Here is a 21,389-nt window from a genome sequence, read left to right on the forward strand (position 1 = left end):
GGCAAGCACTTTAAGTCACTGATAAGCAAGGCACTGCTAAGCCACCTCACTGGTCCTATCCCTTTACTGTCCTCTGAAACTTTACTTCTTCCTCACACCTTTCTTCAAAGGAAAAACATGCAATAAATAAAGCAGGAAAATTCCTAACAGAAAAATAGACTGCAAAAGCCTTGGAAACTCTCAATATAGTATCTTTCCAGCTAAGAAAGATTGCCATTTTCAACATAAAATATAAAGTTTTACTATTGCTAAATAATTTCATTTTCTTTTAACTACTAACAATTTAAAAAGCATAAAGGACAGGCTGGAGAGATGGCTCAGCAGTTAACAACACTGGCTGTTCTTGCAGAAGACCTGGGTTCGAATTCCAGCACCTACATGGCAGCTAACAACTGTCCGTAACTCCAGTCCCAGGGGATCCGACAGCCTCTTCTGACCCCCGTGGGCATTACATGACATGGGTGCACTTACATGCAGGCAATACAGGCATACACATAAAAAAAAACAAGCAAACAAAAAACCTCTCAAGGATACAGCCTTTTTTTTTTTTTTGAGACAGGGTCTCCCTGTAGCCCCAGCTGTCCTAAGAGACACTGACTTCAAACCCCTGCTGCGCAACCAAAAGAATAGTTAAAATACTTACCCTTTCTGATACTTTTCATCACTAAAATAAAACAGACGAGAAATGTGGAAAAGAAATTCAACAAAATAATGCAGCACCAGAAGAACAAGTCCCAGGTGATTCAAGCTATTGGAAGAACACACAGGAAGTGAGAGATTAATTCCCAATGCAGATAAATTAGCATCCTCTCTGCCTAGTCTAGTCACACCCAAGCCAAACCGCAACTCACTTCAAAAGATAAGCTCCAGCAATGTGAAAGAGGTAAAGACCAATGTAGACAAGCTGACGAGGAATATCTTCCTGCAAACACAAAGACACATCAAAGATGAAACACAGTTAAAAAATGTTCATTTTTAACAGCAGAACCCACACAGCGTCTTTCCTAAACCCAGTCAATTCTGCATCTCTGCCTTGCCTTTTTGGCAGTCAACAACTGAGTCAGTAATGATAGAGGATAAAATGCCATTACCAGCTTCCACTCTCATGACCAACAGTTGCTCAAGCTGTTAAAATAGCATGGACAGAAGGGACAGAGGACCAGGAAACTTTTTCCAGGTAATAGTTCCTGCATCTGTATTCAAACAAATCTGTGTCAAAGCTATGCTTGCACATTCAAAGCCTATCACAGAGACAGTAGAAGTAAATAAGAAAATGGGTAGCTGCTATGTTCTGCACTTTTTGTCAGTGTGACCCCAGGTAAGTTAGCTCATCCCTACCCAAGAAGGCTAAGAACTATAATACCAAAAAAAAAAACCCCAGGCAAAAGAGGAACAGACATGAGAATAACAACCATGGGTAATGGAAAGCAGACACCCAGGGCAAATCATTCTGAACAATGAAGAAAGAGCAGTTGAAAGATATGCTGGTACGCACCTTTAATCCCAGTAATTGAGAGGCAGAAGCAGAAGGATTTCTGTGAGTTCGAGGATAGCCTGGTCTACATATCAAGTTTTAGGTAAGTCAGAGCTACATAGTAAGACCTTGTCTCAAAAAAACCAAAAACCAAAAACCAAAAAAGCAACAGCAGGGGAGGTGATAAATCATGAGTTTTAAAATGAGAAACTTTGTGGCTAGAGAGATGGCTCAGTGGTTAAGAGTACTGGCTGCTCTTGCAGAGGAACTGATTTGGTTCCTATCACCACATGGTGGCTAACACTCATCCGTAACTCTAGTTCCAGGGGATCTGACATCCTCTTCTGGCCTCCACAGGCACTGCACAACACAGGTGCACTTACATACATGCAGGCTAAATATTCATAAAATAAAAGTAAATAAAAAATAAGATAAAATGAGAAATTTTATCTAGAAAATAACAGCTAAATGGAGGTTACTTTAACTTGGGGAGGGAATAGGGAAGGCTGTATGGGAGAGAGGAGATAAATAAGATTTAGGTGGTATGAAAAACCAGAGGGAAATGTATTAGTTCAAAAACCTACAGAAATACACACACACACACACACACACACACACACACACAATTTGTATACATGCACATGCATAATGGAAGGCTGCATAACAAAAACCAGTGCCAGGCAGGAGAAAGCTCCTTTCTAGTTGCTGGTCAGGGTAGAGTAAGAGATACCCCAAATAATATAGGCTATTGCCACAGCCTTTGAGAGCCTTCTTGCCTTCCAGAACTTGAAGGTAAGACCCTATTGCTGAAGACAGGACATACTTCCAACACAGGACTTGGCGTAATTGAGCTGGATTGATCTGGAAACCTTCTCCCTGAAGACTAGCTCCCATAGCATCAGAAGATACCATGCAAACTGCCATGGAAGAAAACCAATCAATGATCCCACCCAGCTGTATAGAATTTATGAACGACAATGGCCCAGCAAATAATCTCTACGGGTTTAGTAGTGGTATTTTTATCTTGGGGTTAATCAACAGCTATCTAAATAGATTTAGGCCTGCTCCATGGGAGGGAATTCATATGTGGTATTGTAAACACAGCCAAATACGTACAGACCTAAAGAAAGACCTACATTTGTCACATCCCTAGACCAATGTAATTTCTTACTGTATTCTAAATATGTATTCTTATATTTACAGTAAGTGTACCTCTTAAAGAAGCTTTGTTTTGCAACAGATGGAGACTATTACAAAGTTTCACAACTGGTCAAACACAAGTGTCTGTGAGGTGCCCAGCTTTAAATAACACACCTATAATGCAATCTCTACACCTAAGGCTAAAGGAACACAGCAGAACAGGGGGCAGAAAGAACATTAAGGCACCTCTCAACTCTCATTAGCAAAGCTTCCTCATGCAAAAGATGGTGATTAACCCAGAAAGCCACAACTGGCCTAAGTGCAGAGAATAAGAAACTACAGAATGCTTATCCCTGAACAGCACACCTATGTCAAACCTCTGCCACCCAAGGCTCAGAGACCACTGTGGAAGACGAGGATAGAAAGACTGTAAGAGCCAGAGGTGGTGGATGACAAGGAAACAGACTTCTCCAGACAGCTGGTCATATGAACTCTCAGCAATGGTGACAGCATGCACAAGTCCCATGCAAACTCAAGTCAGACAAAATCCCAGCATAGAAGTGGGAAAGTGGGTAAGAAGCCCTAACCTTAGTTGAAGAACTACTGGCTATCAATAACTGCTGAGATAGATAGATAGATAGAGAGAGAGAGAGAGAGAGAGAGAGAGAGAGAGTGTGTTCTTTAAGAATGTGAAGGTACTAGATAGGTTAACCAGGCTCCAGTAGATGGACCCACACTGAGGGACATTTGTGTACACAAACTTGACTCAATAGGCCTTCATATATATATATGTGACAGAGTAAAGGAAATCCAGTGGGGGTTGGGGAGGGAGCTAAATATGATCAAAATATATTGTATGAAATTTATAAAATTTCAATAAATAAAATTTTTTAAATTCTTTAAGAAAAAAAAAAAAGACTGCTGTTAGCATATTGTCCTAGGCCACTCTCCCCTAGTATTCTCTCATCCCTGTGGAGTAAGCCATGTCCACTCTCATGTCTGGTGACGACAGCCAAGTTCCCACCTAGCACTGGAGCTTACACAGTGATGTAAGGTGTGGAGAAAAGCAAAGAACCAGAAAGGATGGTTAGAACTGGGCCTTCTCAGAGGAGTTCACAAAATCAGTTTGCTGATCAGCCAGGGAATCAGTAAGCTGTCCAAGAAGGGCTCATCGCTGCTCTAGAAACCAAGGTCAAGAGCAACAGAAATGGGCTGAGCAAAAGCTATTCTTGTTTCAACACATTCCCATATATCATCCTAGGATTTTGCTGTATAAGTTAATCAGAAGCTACAATGAGATTTTAAGATTATTTAAAAATAAAATACTCAGAGGGCGTGGTTGTGCATACCTTTGATCCCAGCACTTGGGAGGCAGAGGCAGGTGGATCTCTGTGCGTTTGAGGCCAGGCTGGTCTACCTAGTGAGACATACGTGAATGCACATTCATACATCCATGTACACGTACACACACACACACACCCCACACACAATGAAACTGAGTTATTTAAAGAGTGTTTCCAAGCTATTATACCTTCTTTACTCGAGAGATGAGGTTTTGCTATAGCTCAAGGCTGGCCTAGTCTTGGTCTTTCTACTTCAGCCTCCCAAGCGGTATGATCAGTGCATGACTACATCTGGCCGTACATCCTCAATACTAACGCTCATACAAGAAATCATGGAATGCCTTGAAATTTGGACAATCTCATTTTTCATGGAAAAAAGAGGGGCATGTTTTCCAAAGTGACATTTTCACTTCTTATTCTACTATCTTTATTAAAGAGAATAACTGGTAAATTGCATAAGAAAATGTTTCTTGACAACACTACAGTAAAACCAAATTTTACAAACTATCATATATATGCCTATAAAAGGCAAAGATTTCTCTATAACCCAAGGAAGCATCTTAATCAGTTTTTTTTTTCCCCCTTCTTCTATTACAGGGTCTACAGTGATTATTTTGAGCTTAATAAATAAATGTCTGGGAAGACACATAAGGCTAAATAAAAAGCTTCCATTACTGCAATTTTAAAATAACTTATTGCGGTCTATTGACAGACTCTGAAAAATCTTTGCTAGATTATTCAAAGGGTGGCTTCAGCAGTGAATGAGAGATGAACAAAATATCACAGATGGAAAGTGTGAATCTAACATTCATGAAGTGGCAATGGGGAAAACCATTTTTAATATTTTGTATAATTATATTCTCTATAACCAAAACAAATTTGAGTATCAGCAACAGAATATTTGGTGGTTTCATTACTTCTCTAAACCTCATATATTCAAATGGGCTATGGCATTATTATTTTTGAGATAGGGTCTTTTGCTATGTTGCTCAGGCTGCACCTGAACAACTGGGCCCAAACCTTGTGCCTTTGGAACTGAACTACAGGTCACACTTAGTGCCTGGCTATGAATAGTATTTCAACTCTCATGGGCAAAATGAAGATGTGTTTTGTTCATATTGAAGTCTCCATAACATCTGCAATTTAAATATTCTTAAAAGAAACTAAGTTACTTGCCTCTAGCATTCCTCTTCCACTGCTCCTAATAGTGTTCCTTTCTCTATTCATCTGTCTGAGAGACTGGTTGAAAACAATCACTGTACTAGTTCCTTCCAGTAAAGATTTTTTCCAAAAATAAATTCCATAGAGTAAATTTTAAGAAACTGTTTAACACATATGCAGCTGTTGCTTTCAAATTATGTTAATTACTTGAAACAGTTACTTTCAACTGTCACATATAAGTGTTAAAAATAGTTTCCGTTAAGTTCTAAGTTATGCAAATTATTCCATAAAAATTAGGCTGCATTTCTGGAGAAATGCCATCTGGCAGAAACTGATAAGAAAAAAGCTTTAGGAGCTAAAATGAACAATTGCTTTGAAATGTTCCTTTTTACTTACTAGGGTCAGTGAGCAATATAGAGACATGGATTAATAATGAAACCCAGAGGTACTATGCCCATAAGTATGCAAATACCTAAAGGACGCTCACTTGAAACAGCTGAGCCATGATACAGTACAAAGACATCATGAAACTATGACACTCTCAGCAGTGTCATCCAACAGAATCTTCTATGGTAACAAAAGTGTTCCATAAATCTCCATCTAAACTTTGCACATACCTGTAATCTCCCCTCACTCAGGAAGTTGAGGCAGGAGGATCTTGAGTTACAGGTTAGACTGGGCTACACAGAAAAATGATGTCTTTAAAAAAAAAAAGTGTATCTTCTATCCAAAATGGCAAATTCTGGGCGCTGAAATATGGCCAGTGTGACCAAGAAAGCGAACTGTGTCTTTACTTAACTTTATTTAGATGTGGCTAGTGGCTACATTTAGGACAGGGGAGCTCCAGGACAGCCAAGACTCATGTGAGGCGCTCACTAAATGAAGAGCTACTAGAGACTGTGGGCCTAGTAATTCTTCAACATTTAAAACAAATGAGAATCCTCACCCTAACATTTATTACCAATTTAACTAGAAAAACATTGGACTTTATAAAATAAATCAACACCACATGTCACAGCACATGGCCTCTAATTTCATATTGTTTCCTAATCCCAGCAGACATTAAAAACAAAAACAAACAAAAAAAACCCAGACACTTGGTACACATACAACACAGACAGATAAAGGGCCTACTTATAGTACATACTTTTAAAGAAAGTATCTGTGGCTTTGGAGAGGGCAGAGATACATTGATTAGTAAAGGGTTATCATAATTCTAGTTAGGAAGACTTCTCTCAAAGTAAGGGGCTTAAAGAGGCAAACATTCTCAATGTGGCAAATGTCAATACATATACAACTAACAAGGAGTAAAATGAATCAGTATGTATTTATAACCCAGACTCAATTTATTAACAAATGACAAAACTGTTTCATCTATATCTGTGCTTGTTTACCCTTATCTGATATTTTTTTGAAGTAAATCCCAGTAAATAGATCACATATAGAGGGGTTTTTTTTGTCTTTTTCGAGACAGGGTCTCCCTGTAGCCCCAGCTGACCTGGAACTCACTATGTAGACCAGGCCAGCCTTGAACTCACAGAGATCCACCTGCCTCTGCCTCCCAAGTGTTGGGATTAAAGGCGTGCACCACCACACCTGGCCATATGGAGTTTTTAAAAAAATTATCTATCTGGTCAAAAAGAAATAAGGTGCTTGATTAATTTACTAGAGGGAAAGGTAACCATGAAAGAACAGCCCATGTGTTAGATTCTACAATCAGAGCACATCACTGTGAAATGAAAGCAGAAGGAATGGGTGAGGGGATGGGGCAGAGCACATACGCCTGCAGCACAGATGAGCAGCTTCAGTCTAAAGCAATGAGAAGCTGGCGGAGGTTTCAGAGGAGGAAAAAAAAAGTTAAACAAAGTAAAAAGCTGACGTAGTGATACTGTGGAAAGTGATTTCATAAAGCGGGGCACTGAAGGGCTCCAGGAGTTGACTGATTTCTTTAAACAAACATCTGCTCCACCCATTTCAGGAAAGGCTTCCCTGGTGAATATTTAACTGTGGTTTAGTTTTTTGTCAATACCAAATTCTTCTTTGAGACTTAGATAAAGAATTGTTAGTTGTAACCTAATGAATTACTTGTGAAATAAATTGCTAAGAAAACCAATGAGATGAAACCAATACTACATTCTAAAATGTGCTTAGACTTTAAATTACTAACACAATTTAAAAATGAGCAATTAGCATGTAAATGCAAAAGTTAAATATCAAGTAAAGTTTCTTTTGTCAAGAACTATTTAAGGATTTTAGTTTTTGTATGAAGGGGGAGGTGGAGACTGGCAGAGGCAGTTGAAGGGAGGATAAGGCCAGAAAGAAGTATTCAGTTTCAGAGATGACAACTTTTTAAAGTACACAAAGGAAACCCCAGCTTACTTTTTTGGTTTTCTGGAAGTAGAGCTCAGGGAAAGCATGGAGCCAGTAAGCCAACTGTGAGATGTAGAAAAACTTCATTTGAAATCTGTGCAAGAAAGCAAAAAATAAGTTTCTTAAGTATAGTATTAAAAACAAAACCAACATCAAACCCTGGCTATTGGGACAGCTACGTTTGTGTTATCTCATGCAGTACTCAACCCTTCTTTAAACAGCTCCTGGCAGTCAGTTTTCTCTAATTCCCTAGGTTATAGCTACCAATCAGCCAATTCTGGATGAACCAGGTGTGCTTCAAAGCATGTATGTGTACAGAGCCCGAGCCTGTCCTTAGTTCCCTGAAACTGACTGAGCCAGCCACATTAGCTACAGAAAGACACAAGGGGCCCAACTGACCCACAAATCAGATTTCACCAACAGGGAAGGGTGAAAGACAGGTACAGTATCACAATAAAACTCGGGAAATACTGTAATTCCATCTGCTGCAACATGGAGAAAATCCAATAAATGGAGGCAGAGGCAGAATTAAAGACAGGAACAAGGCACAGGATGGCTCCCAGGAGGCATGTTTTACCCAGCCTACAGCCTCTTCTTTATAGTATAACCCTCTGGCCCCTCTGATTCATCTTATTCTCCCTTCTCTCTAGAAGTCTAAAATGGAAAACACAAAGTCAATCTGAAGCCATTTCTGGAAGGGTAATATAGTTCCACAAAAGTACCATGTTTATAACTTCATTTTAATAAAAGTTCAACATACTACTGTAATTGCTTTAAATCAACAATTTAATTGTTTGGTGGATATTCCTGCTGGATTGAAGTCAATATGTGTACAGACATGTTACTCTCTTTCCTTCATGCCTGTTTCTTGAATCTCAGATCACAAAGTATTTAGTGAGTGCCATGTAGGTTGCAAGCATCTACAATTTACCTAGCAAAGTATACAAAAAGGAAAAGAGGGGATGAAGAGCTGGCCCAGCAGTTAAGAGCACTGGCTGCTCTTGCAGAATACCTGGGTTCAGTTCCCAACATCCACGTGGCAGTTCACAACCTGTAACTCCAGTTCCAGGGGATTTGAAACCTTCTTTTGGCCTCTGTGAGCATTGCAAGCACTCTACACATAAATTTAAAAAATAGTAATAATTTGGGGCTAAGGAGATAATTTTTGGCTTAGCAGTTAAGAGTACTGGCTATTCTTGTAGAAGACCTGGGTTTAGTTCCCAGCACCCACATAATGACCTAGAACTTTAGTGCCAGGGGATCCAATGCCCTCTTTTGACCTCTGTGGGCATGGTACAACATGGGTACACTTACATTCATGAAGCCAATACACTCATACACATAAAATAAAAATAATACATAGATACTGTAAACCCTAACAACAAATCTGGGGATGCAAAGGACCTATACAGGCAAATTATCAAGGGAAATGACTGTGGAATAGTGGTGCTACGTGGAGCTAAGCGAATAACTTATGTAGGTATCTTCATAACTACTAAGATCCTGCAAGCAATGTGCAGCACCGACAAAAATAACAAAGAAAGAACCCTCAATTTCAAGAATCTTATAGAAAAGAAGAAAGGAATGAAAGAGATGGAGGGGGTAAGGGAACAAAGAGGACTATGGGAAAGGTATAGCCATGCAGAGGAGAAAAGATGAGGAGCATAAAGGGAGGAGAAGACCAAATTAAAATTATGTTAAAATAAGTTATCTCAAGGAGCAAAGATAACAGAAACATCCATGACGCGCACACAGGACACTTCCTAATGACAGTGGTCACTGTTTTATGGCCAACAGGCAGCACATTTATCTTATCAATTAGTATGAAATCTTAAAGAGAAGAGCAAGAATAGATCCTGCTTGTTTGTGATATGAACATAGTCTTCAGTTAAGAAAGACATGATTTAAAAATTACTTACGTCATCAGGTTATGGGGATAAGCCCTCCACAAGATAGTTGGATCTGAGATATAGTTTTCCTATGAGAAAGGACATGAAAATTAGTCTGTGAATATCAAATAAATATTTCCAGTTTCCCACAATCAGGTCCAGCGAAAATAAAATGTTTTAGTTTTTCAAGTATCTTTCAATACAGTAGAGTAAAAAGTATATCTACACAAACATATGTAATCAACAGCAACAGTACGTATCAGACAGACAGCTATGGGAGCGATACATTCTGTCCCAGGTAATTAGAAGAAGCTTCGGGAAACCTGGATCTCCTGACAGATAGAAGCTCACAATGCTGCCAGGTTCATGTCCACAAAACACTACCCAGGTCTTTTTCTCAGAAACCTGGATGTATTTGGTGAAAATTACTACACATGTTAAACCCCTCTAAAATCTAAAATGACTTACCTTTAACAAGACTATCTTACCCCAGAGGTGTAACTCTTATTTTTTTTAATTAGAAAACTGATTTTAAACTGAAGTTTACACTCACTGTATTGAATCAGCAGAGTAAGATGGAATAGGCACTGGATTGAAGAGCTGAGTTTTAGTCTATCTCTGACATTAAGTGTTGGATACTGGAACTGGCCCAGCAGTTAAGAGCACTGGCTGCTATTAGTCTTTAGCTCAACTTAAAAGAATAATGTGCCTGCTATTAGTCTTTAGCACAACTTAAAAGAATAATGTGCCTAACAAGCTCAAAAGTAGGTAAGCCATGGAATGGATACAAAAGTGAGGTATTGTTATTTCATATTAAAATTGATACTACTATCTTTCCTCTCTTCATTAAAGAGAGCTAAATGTTCTGATCACCCTTCTTGAAAATTTATACACTTTAAGCTGTTTGGAAAACAACTTGACTGTTTATAAAGGAGGAAATGACTAAACACATTACCGCTCATGTAACAGAGGCAAGCTCACCACTAACATCTAACCCTTCTTGCTGACAAAAAGGTATCTGCAAGGAACTAAAAGAGAGAATGACGACATTTAGTGACTAAGATGTGGAAGGCTTTTTGAAACAGCAACAACTAAGAATTCTATATGAAAATGAACAGATTTATCACTGTAACTCTCAATTTACATGCGCTGTTGAGAAGAGTCTTTTTGAGACAGGGTCTCACTCTCTGGCTAGCCTCCAAGTTATATGTAGACCAGGATGGCCTTGAACTCAGAGAGATATGCCTGCCTCTGCCTCCTGAGTGGCAGGATTAAAGGCATGCACTGCCACACCTGGCAATGAGCACAGTTACTGATATTAAATGAGACTTAAGAACAATACATAGCGACATACTTACAGAGACGAGAATGAATGTGCCCCAGACACAAGCAAAAAGGTAGAACGCACTAAGCTGTCCAGATTCATTAAACTTGCTGTGCTTCGTTTTGGAGAAGTGCATTCGTCTGTTAATTTTCTAAAAATAAAAGCAGCTATTAGGAATTAATAATAAATTATAAAATATACATAATGTATGACTCTCTTATGGAAAGCTACTGCTTTACAAAATAGAGATTTTTTTTTGAGATTGAATACTTACATCCAACACATATTCTTGAATTATGGCATGAATAATTATCGCCACTAGCATGTAGAAGAAAACCGTAGCCAAATCTTTGAAGCCATAGTGATAAAGGGATGCTGATTCAGTAGCTTGTTCTTCTGAAGGCCAGAAAGAACACACATACACAAAAATATATGTAAGATTATAAAACAGCACCAAGTACAACACAGCTATAGAAACGAACAAAAGACCAAGCCAGTTAAAAAGGTCCACAGAGGTATAGAAGATTTGCTCTTAAACATCTTGAGTCTTAGGGGTGATGAAAACTTAGGAAAGGCCTATCCAGAAACCCAAAGCTTCAGAAATTGCTTACAAAGACTCGATGTGTGTTAGTTACAGTCATCAAAAACCAAGAAACGGGATGAGGCCACACTCAATAAACTGACATTGTCTACTCAGGCTATTCGCTGTCTTCTCAATACCCTTTGGAATGTCCTGGCTCTTTCTTTCTTTTTTTCTTTCCTAGCTCTATTTCAATAGACATCGTAGTACGCTTCCCAGTAGAAACCAATCTGACTTTGATTGATTTAGTTTAATCTCCCCGCAGTAGAGAGGCAACTATTGGTAAAATTATTATTGTTTCTATTTGCTTGTTTTTGAGGTAGGGTCTCCCTGTAGCCCCAGTTGGCCTGGAACTCACTATGTAGACCAGGCTGGCCTTGATCTCACAGAAATCTGCCTGCCTCTGCCTCCAGAGTGCTGTGCTTAAAAGGCATGCACGAACATGCCTGGCCAGAAAATTTGTTTTTAATTCTTAAAACTGCTTAAAAATTTCAAAACAAATATTAGTATTTGTGAAGTACTAACATGTGTTCTTGGGCTTGTTTATGGGACCATTAAGGTAAAATTTTATGCTGGTATAGGCCACTGCTAAAACAACAGGTCACTTTGGAGTAACTTTTTATCTAGGTCACTAATTCAAGCATTCACAAAACTATAAATAACAACACAACCCTCAGTGTTATATATCTGATCTTACATTCACAGTAAAAAAAACCTCAGAGCAGATTTACTAAGAGTGTGTTGCTATTTCATTAACCAAGCATCCTAACTCTCATTTAAGTTAGTTAATTACATTTCTGTGCTCAACCACAGTCAACTTCTCATGGCAACTTGACTTTTCCATAGCGTAATTTAGAACTAAAACTTTCTGAAATACAAGTATCATTTGGATACAATTACCTGATATTTCCTAGAGTCTATTACTATTCTCTCTAGTCAAAATAACTGCTAGAGGTAAACACAACAAAAAATGAAAATAAGTCTGAAGGGATTATTCTCAGGCCAAAATATAACTTAGATGCCAAAAAGTTGAACCTGAACCTCGTGCCTGTACAACTCTTGACTGTGCAATGACATTTAGCATATTTTTAGAATTTTCTTTATGAAAACAGAGAAGGCAATACAAATAGTTCTTTGATAGAATTAAGACCATTCACAAATAGGTAATAAATAATAAACACATAAAACTGAGTTTCATATACTGTTTAGGATAAAATAACCCCCAAACACCTGATCTTATTAGCAAATCATCAAAACAATGCTTAGTCTAATCATGGATGGGATCTGTGGACAGTAATGTAGACTCTGGTGTTCCTGACTATTTACAAATTGGTCAACTGTACTTCTACCTAAATACAGACCTTTACAGAAAAATTACCTACCTGCTGCAGGGTGGGTAACGTTGTACTGAAGAGCCACGAAAATAATGGCAGCTTTTGCTGTTATCTAGAAAGCAGGAAAAAGATCAAGTCAATTGTGACTCCAATACACAAGGGGCAAAAAGACTACAAAATTCTGCCCCCGATTCCAAGAAGCAGAGCACCCTACTTCTTTCTGTGGCACCCTGGCAGGCACATGGTTGAGCTTGGAAGTTACGGCAATTCACTGAAGGGTTTTTCTGCAATTTCGACTGCGTAATTCACCCTTAACTTTGTAACATTTCAAAAGCAATACCTTCTGCAGTTCCAGCAAACAATGATTTTTCAAATATTGATTCTCTACAACAGAACAATGAACACAAAGTTCCTATCAAGAAAAGTGTTGTGTAAATTAATAAAAACAAGCAGAATTAGCCTAAGAAAAATGGATCATACACAGTCTATGTGTTAACGCTCCCTCCCCCAGACCTGGTAGGTGGTCAGTAAATGTTTTATTAACTTGAATACTGGCAAAAGTTGGTCACAAGAGAAAAATGCAACGATTACTCCAACATTTACAAACACCAAGAATAGTACTACATAGGAAGGATCAAACAAGACACATGAAATCATCCCATGGTGGGAAGCTTTGGTGCGTCAAGACAGGCAAAGAAACTGTTCCAACACTGCAGAATTCACACTGACAACTTGCACTACAGATACTCAGGATACATGACCAACTTCTTTACTTTGCCCTGGGGTAGAAATGAAGGTTATTCTGGAATGCTTCTTGGAGGTGTGGTGCAAGAGCTCTGTCTTGCTGGGAACTCCCCAGGCCCACAAAGGATGAAGGAGGCAGAATTGGGTAGAAATAAGGTGAAGCTGCAGGAAGTTTAAGGCCAGGGAAGGGTAGAAGAAAAGCCCAGAAATACTGTCGAGTGCTTTACTAGGAGTGGAGGATTTTAAGGAAGGAGTGTTTGTGCTTTTGAGGAAGAAAGCTATAACCTAAGTTCTCACATCCTCTTCAGTCCTCCAATTGCTACAAACATCTGTGTACAGTGTTCCCTACTCTAGCTAAGAATCTTCCACTGAATTCCTATCTCCAGGACAATGTGGCCTACACTGCTCTTGTTTCCAGTCTCATCTCAGACCAGTTCCGCCTGTTTTTTGGTTCCTTCCAGTCCCTGCACCATTGTTAAACGTTCTGCCTTAGATCTCAGTTCAGTCACATCTTTTCTTTTTTTAAATATTTTACTTATTATTTTTATTTTATGTGTATGAGTCTATCACCTGCATGTATGTGAGCCCACCCATGTCGTGCAATGCCACGGAGGTCAGAAAAGAGGTTCAGATTCCCCTGGAACTGGAGTTAAGGACAGTTCTGAGCCGCCACAGGAATCAAACCCGGGTCCTCCGCAAGAGCAGTCAGTACTATTAACTGCTGAGCCATCTCTTCAGCTCCAACCAGTCACATCTTTTCAAGGAAGCCTTCTTTGTCGAGTAGGGCATTTCCTCTGTCAGATAATGTAAGTGTGCTCCCCTCCTTTAAAACACATAATATGGTAACACTTCATCCAATTTTTCTTGTGCCCAGTGCAAAATAAGCTAGATAACTTGGGACCTTGTTTACATCACCCTGTCACTGGCAGAGCCTAGCATGGGAAGGCTGGGAAGATGGTTTAGTGGGTAAAGGGCCCTTGCTACCAAGCCTGATAACCCAAGCTCAATCCCTGGAGCCCAAATGGTGGAGAAAACCAACTCCTGTACGTTGTCCTGACTCCATGTACACACACCACAGACACACAGACACAGACACACACACACAAAATAAGTATCAACTAACTAAATAAATAAATATAAGAATTGCTTTAAAAAGAACCCAACATGGGACCTGGAAAATAAACACCAGACAAAATACCATTTTGAGTAAAAGCGTAAGGCTTCTTCTACAAGACACCATGTGAAAGACTCTAAGGCCTGCACTAAGACAGTGGTGGTGGGACAGAGAAGGCACTTAGGGGCAGAACAACTGGTAAACAAAAGAAAAGGAGTCAAAGATTATTTACTGAACAGCTAAGTGCAAATACTACTGCTAAAAATGTAGAATACAAGAACACAGCAGGTTTAGGGCAAAAGGGAAGAAACTGAACTTTGGATAAACTAAGATATCTATGAGATAGATGGTGAGAGAGGGCTGCAGGCAGCCTACACCCAAATCTAGAACTCAGCAGCAAGAACCTAGCTTAGATGAATACTGGAGGTTTCTATTTACATACAGGCAGAAGTCATATGCCCACAGGGACATATAAATCCTATAAGGAAATGTACAGTATCTGTACTATCTAGAGAGAGGACAGAGAAAACATGAACCTAAGTCCCTGATATACTTTGGATATAGTACTCTAAAAGCCTATGATGCTACTGGAGTAGAATCTTTAAGTCATAGAGCCTGGTGGGAGATCTCCTGGTCACTAGGCGTGTGGCCTCATTCTCTCATCCCCTCCCTCCCTCTCCTCAACAGGACAACACCTATTGTTCCACCAGGTGCCCTCTGCCACTGTGTTCTACCACAGGCCCCAAGCATGGGGCAAGTCACCATGGACTGACCTGTTGGCAAACATAAATCATATGGGAAAGCCAGCATTCCCTCAAACTAAAAACAACTGGCAGAGTGACAGAAAGGGAATGAAGAGCCTAGCACAAAGCCAAGGGGGAAATGTCCAAAACCCAGACAGATCAACAAAGTCAAGCATTTCAAGAGATGTGAGACAGAGGCTGCAACACATCAGGTAATTCATGAAGTCATCACAGGCCATAGCTTGAGTGATGTTAATGAAATGTCGAAAAAAGTCAAGTTGCAGTGGACTGAAAGGGACAAATGGTACCTACAGATGTTCAGGAAGATTATGTTGTTTGCAAGAGTAGAGAGATACCAAGTTTGCACAGGCCAACAGGGATGGATGCTGGGGGAAAGGGAGAAATGAAATCCATACGACAAAAAGGGAACAGTGACTGAAGGATGTTTTAGGGAATGGACTGCAAGGAGAGCCCTGCTGAATGCCTCCTCCTGGGCTGTGACTGGCTGAATCACCCATATCCACAATGCCTGAGATCAAAAGCAATTTGTTTTTTTAGGATTTCTGGAGCATCTGTATGTAAGTCATATCTTGGGAATGGGGTTCAGATCTAAATACACACCGACATGAAGCTGAGGCTGACACAGAACTGAAGACCTTCTCTCAGCCTCCCAACCTCTATCATTATAGGGATATATCACCACACTTAGGTTATATCCAATAAACTTTTTCAAACAAAATGGGGAGAAAATGCTAGATCACATGTTAAGGATAATGGGACCTGGATGATGAGGATTACATAGTTTCCATAGGAAAAGGAGCTGGCTAGGGAAAGCAAAAAGATCACCACTGGATGTCATTCATGGTCTGAGGCAAAAATCTTGATTTCTGCTATCAGCTTGTGTGTGTGTTTTTTAAAAATTTATTTTATGTGTATGCCTATACTGCTGCATGTGTGTAAGTACACCTATGGTGTGAGAAGCCTGCAGAGGTCAGAAGAGGGTGTTAGATCATCTAGAACTGGAGTTATAGATGGTTGCTAGCTGCCATGGGGTGCTGGGAACCAAACCTGGGTTTTCTGGAAGAGCAGCCAGTGCTCTTAACTGCTGAGCTCTTTCCAGCCCCAAAGTGCATTTTTTTTTTTTTTTTTTTTTTCTGGTAATCCTCTGCAATGTGAATTGAGAGACACAGAAAAGGCAGAAACAGGTGGGTGCTGGCTCCTGTCAGTAATTCCAGCACTCAGGAGGCTATGGCAGGAGGTTCATGGACTGAGGCCAGTCTGAGTGACAAAGACAAGGAGGGGAAGGGGAAAGACAAGTGAAAGGCAAAGGCAAGGTGAGGCAGAAAGAGTGGTCATCCCTTATCCATGGTTTTACTTCCTAAGGTTTCAGCTGTCTATGGTCAACAGCAGTCTGAACACATGGGAAATCCCAGGTCAGAAGGTAAGTTTTAAACCGGGTTAGCATGAACAGGGTGACAAAACTGTGCAGGCTCCCAACTGGCCTGCTAGAAGCTGTTTGGTTATCAGATTAACTGCCAGAGCACAGCCTGTGTTCTAGTGCCCCTTACGCTGTTGCCTAACATCTCACCTCATCCTGTCTCACATCATCTTAAGGGTGAATACAGCGTAATAGCATACTGAAACACATATTTTTATCACAGTGTAATTGTTCTATTTTATTACTGTAGTTCATTTATTAAACCATCACAGGTATGTATGTATAGCAGAACACACGTAGAACGTGGTAAGGCATGTATGTGGCTTCAGGCATCTGTTGGGGATTCTGGAATACAGTCCCTGTGGACTGGGGGGTGGGGGGGGTGCTCCTATAGCAGAGTAAAGTCTATCAGAACAAAAGCAAAGTAACAGGGGGTTAATAGAGGAAAGGAAAGAGGCCAACAGCTTGGACTGCCAGAGAAGGTACAAGAGCAGCAGAGTGAGAGGTGAACAACATGGAGGCTGTGCCTGAACTCTGTTATCTTGGAATTCAAAATCTGGATATAGATCAGGCCTTTGTGATTTGAAAAAAAACTCTAGGATATGGTCACTAAAGTGAGCTGCTCAACAGGGGAGCAACAACAGTTGAACAGAAAAGGCTAAAAAGATGCTGTACTAAAACTTGATGAGGGGGAGTTGGTGACATGGCTCATGGGGTGAAGGCGCTTGCCGCCAAGCCTGACAACCTGAAGCCAATTTCCTGGACCCACGGAGGAAGAAAAGAAGACACTCATGCAAGTCGTCTTCTGACTCCCACATGCACACATAATAAATAAAAGGTAATAATACGAACTAAAAATCAAGTAATTTAGTGGGACCGGCAAGACAATTTAGTGATAAAAACTTGCCACCAAGCCTGGCGACCTGATTTCAAGCCCCAGAATCCACGTGGCAGGAGAGAACAGACTCCTGCCAAGCTGTCCTCTCATCTCCACTGGTGTGCTGTGGGCATGTAGACACGCCCACACATTCATGCTCTTCTCTTCTCCCATAGCTCCATATCTGCTTTTAGTTGATGAGGTCACCAATACCACAGTTAAGAAAACTTTGTGTTAAAGGGTCCTTTATACACAGCAAATGTAATTCTTCAAAGATATACAGTACCAAATTTAGACGCAACAAGAATTAGATTATCCTTTTATGCTAGGCTTCCAAATGAAAATTTGGCCTCCAGCTGGACATGTGACATTAGGCAGAATGAGGGAGGAGGAAAACACAAGCTATACACCTCCAAAACACACAGAGAAGCAAGCTGGAGTTCATTCTCGCTGGCATCTTCCTAAGCCTCCCAACCCACCCAGCACTACTTTAAATGACTAGCACAGTGAGGTCCTGGTAAGATATACCGCTCTGTAAGATAAACATGCTATACTGACACTTATTATACAAAGAGTAACGGCACAGTCCTGGACTCTTATACCGCTATTTCTTTATAAGAAAAAAAGAGATTCGTTCAAACCCATCTTAAGTAGGTTACCGAAAACTACTGAGGAATCCAAGCCTATGCATGCAAAGTCACAAACTTCACAATATTGTTTGGAATGGTTGTCAGCTGGGGCCTGGTCCTCATGTTATAGAGGTGTGAACTATTTCATACTTGCTAGAGGTATGATTAGTGCACACACTGGGTTCCTGATAGGTAAGCCAATTTCTGACTATCCAATTCCACTTCTCCACCAATTTATGCAAAATTGGTTTTAAAGGTGGGGGGCAGATGCCACTAAAACAAAAATCTATGGCTCAGTGGGTAAAAGTGCCTGCTGCTCAGCCTGATAATCTGAATTCCATCTCCAGAACCCACACGGTAGAAGGAGAAACCTGATTCCTACAGGTTGTCCCCTGACCTCCATATGTGTACCATGGCATGTGTACACACACACACACACACAAATCTGAAAGTTCAAGAGAAAGAACGTTCATTCTTCCTACACATCATCTCTTCTAGAAAGCTTTCCAAGGTCAGAAGAGGGCTCTGGATCCCTAGAACTTGAGTTATGGTTATTAGTTGCAGTGTGGTTGCTGGGAATCGAACCTGGGTCCTCTGCAAGAGCAGTCAGTGCTCTTAACTACTGAGCCATCTCTTCAGCAACCCATGCATTAAAAAAAAATATATTTTCTTTATTATTTTTATTTTTATGTGTATGAGTGTACTGCCTGCATGTATGTGAGTGCACCCGTGTTGTGCAATGCCACAGAGGTCATTCGGATTCCCCTGGAACTGGAGTTAAGGCCGGTTTAAAGCTGCCATGTGGGTGCTGGGAATCAAGCTCGGGTCCTCTGCAAGGGCAGTCAGTCCTCTTAACTGCTGAGCCATCTCTCCAGCCCTGGCATTTTTTTGACTGTATGAATTTTCCTAATTCAAACATAAAATCATTAGTTATATTTGTAATCTCTCATATAAAAATGCTGCCATCATTTTCCAACACTGATGAATTTCCAAGGAATAACCATGGCTACCTTGTAAGCACAGCACTGAATGAATACATATTACTTTAAATCTCGAAGTAACCCCATTTTTTTAAATTTAATGTGTGTTTTTTTTTTTTTTGCCTGCATGTAAGTGCACCATGTGTGTGCAGTGCCTGGAGGGGCCAGAAAAGGGCGCTGGAGTCCCTGGAACTGGAGCTGCAGAGGGCTGTGAGCTGCCATGTGGGTGCTGGTAACTGAGCCCAAGTCCATTTGCAAGAGCAGCCAATGCTCCTAACCACTGAGCTCTCTCTCCAGGCCCATATAAGAAAATTGAAGTTCTGATATTCCCTACCTTGAACAATCAGCTACAGAATGTAGACTTTTGTAGTACTTCTACATTGCGTCTTCATTTTGACTAGTAACACAGCATCTGACTTCTTGACACCACCATAAATCCCCTTGCATTTCTTCCATGTACTTACACAAAAGGCTTCACAGTTCTGTAAAATATCAGCTTCTCTATCATTTCTGCACAGATACTGTAGTTCTGTAACTATATGACTGAGAGTCAAACAGCAAAACTCACCTAATCACTACCCTCCCTATACAATGATGCTTTCAAATCCTAAAAGTTTAACATATGGTAAGAAAAAAACAAGTGGCTTGTACAAACTATCCTTTTCTGTTTGCCATTTCAATACTCTCTTTTGGAGCAACTTTAAAAATTTAATATTAACATCTAGGTAACAATCAACAAAGGTATGGTATTTCTAAGTATCAGAATTTCTGACCTAGGTATTTCACCTCCTTCAAAGCATTGCAATATGCTCTACAGATCCTAAGAACCCTAAACTATGCCTTTAAAATCAGGAATTCTAAGCCTCCAGATTGCTGGGATTACAGGTATGTACCAACCATGTAATTTTTAACATTACAGCAGACAAACATAATAAATTCAGAGATTACAAATGTTTAGCATTGTATGTTGCTGGTAACTGAACCCAGGACCTCACTCATGGTACATGACAGCAAGCACCAAGAGACAGGAGTACAGGTCAGTGCCCAACCTGCACCAGGCCCTGGGTTCAATCTCCAATAAATAATTAACAAATAAGCATTCTACCACAGAACCACATACCCAACCCTGCGCTTTTTCATTCATATAATTCTTTGCCACTGTCAGATGGCCCCTGCTATTATCTGATTATTGCAAGAACTGCGAGGAGACCAGTACAGGTGATTTTTACTTCCTTTACAAGGGCAGGCAAATTAAGTCTCAGATTTGGGTTACCTAGTCACCTTGTGACGTGTTAGTTCTCCCACTTTCTCTTCAAGTACACCTACTGTACTATGTCCTCAGCAGCGGCTGCAACCATATGTGACACAATCAGGAATAAAAAGTATCTGTATCTGGATTCAGCAAAGTACATTACAAGAGATCAAACAGAAAAAAGCACGGTATCTAGTAATAACTTTTAAAAACACTCAAATGGGGCTCGATTTAAAACACCATATTTGCCTTTTGGTTCCTACCAGCTGTCTCATTCCAATCAGTTTCTCTAAACAATTCTTTTTACTCAAATCTTCAAAGCTCTATTCCAGACAGTGGGAAACGACTAGTTAAAAAGCCAAAAAAAAACAAAACCAAAACAAAACCAAAACAAAACAAAACCCAAAGCCTTTATCCTCACTAGGTTACACGCCAGAGGAAGAGGAGACAAAATAATAATAATCATAATATCAATATATTTGGTGAGATTTGGAGACTTATGGACCAAAAATTAGGGGCGAAAGAGTGGGAGAATGTACCAGGGAGGGAGGAAAAAAAATCCGTAGGCTGTTACGGAGTCACCTTGCAAAGTTTATTATCCACATTCAACAGCTATTAAATAAGTCATCAAAATACTTAGATCTGTGGGAAGAGAATTTACACACGCCTGACATTCTCATCGTCTCTTGCTTCGGGAAACGAAATGCTCAACTCGACACAGCCGGTGAGCATCTCAACGCAGGGCTCCAACCTCGTTTCTCCCGGAAAGCAAAGGCCAAGAAGCGTCAGGACAAAAAGTTGGGTTCCGCGGCTGTAAGTGCAGAGCCGAGACCACCGGGGTGTGCCTCGGGGTTAGGACGCCGCGGTCCCCGCCCTCCACGCTGGCGGCAGCCAGGACTCTGGCGCTGCGGGGTGGGTCCGGCGAGGGGCCGTGCCAGTCACCCGGGCCGGCGCAACGGTCCCGGGCCCCGATGTTCTGCAGCCCAAGCCGGGCGGC

The 21,389-nt window shown here is 40.5% G+C and overlaps 1 protein-coding gene across 2 annotated transcripts in view; it reads right to left on the minus strand.

Moving 5' to 3' along the window:
- Tram1 (translocation associated membrane protein 1) overlaps positions 1–21,389 on the minus strand; it is a 36,033-nt gene that overhangs the window by 14,129 nt on the left and 515 nt on the right. Inside the window, exons 1-8 of one of the 2 annotated variants that reach the window (XM_029553977.1) lie at positions 21,058–21,082; positions 12,664–12,727; positions 10,976–11,097; positions 10,736–10,852; positions 9,408–9,466; positions 7,498–7,582; positions 852–922; positions 644–748 (exon numbers count right to left, since the gene is read on the minus strand). In XM_029553977.1, coding sequence (XP_029409837.1) covers positions 644–748; positions 852–922; positions 7,498–7,582; positions 9,408–9,466; positions 10,736–10,852; positions 10,976–11,097; positions 12,664–12,727; positions 21,058–21,072 — 638 coding nt within the window. In that variant the 5' untranslated portion in view covers positions 21,073–21,082. Of the gene's footprint in view, positions 1–643; positions 749–851; positions 923–7,497; positions 7,583–9,407; positions 9,467–10,735; positions 10,853–10,975; positions 11,098–12,663; positions 12,728–21,057; positions 21,083–21,389 lie in introns of those variants that run through there. The other variant, XM_008848873.3, reaches the window with a different exon arrangement.

Source organism: Nannospalax galili, unplaced genomic scaffold, assembly GCF_000622305.1.
Source record: "Nannospalax galili isolate Female #2095 unplaced genomic scaffold, S.galili_v1.0 scaffold102, whole genome shotgun sequence".
In the NCBI taxonomy this organism is placed as follows: domain Eukaryota; kingdom Metazoa; phylum Chordata; class Mammalia; order Rodentia; family Spalacidae; genus Nannospalax; species Nannospalax galili.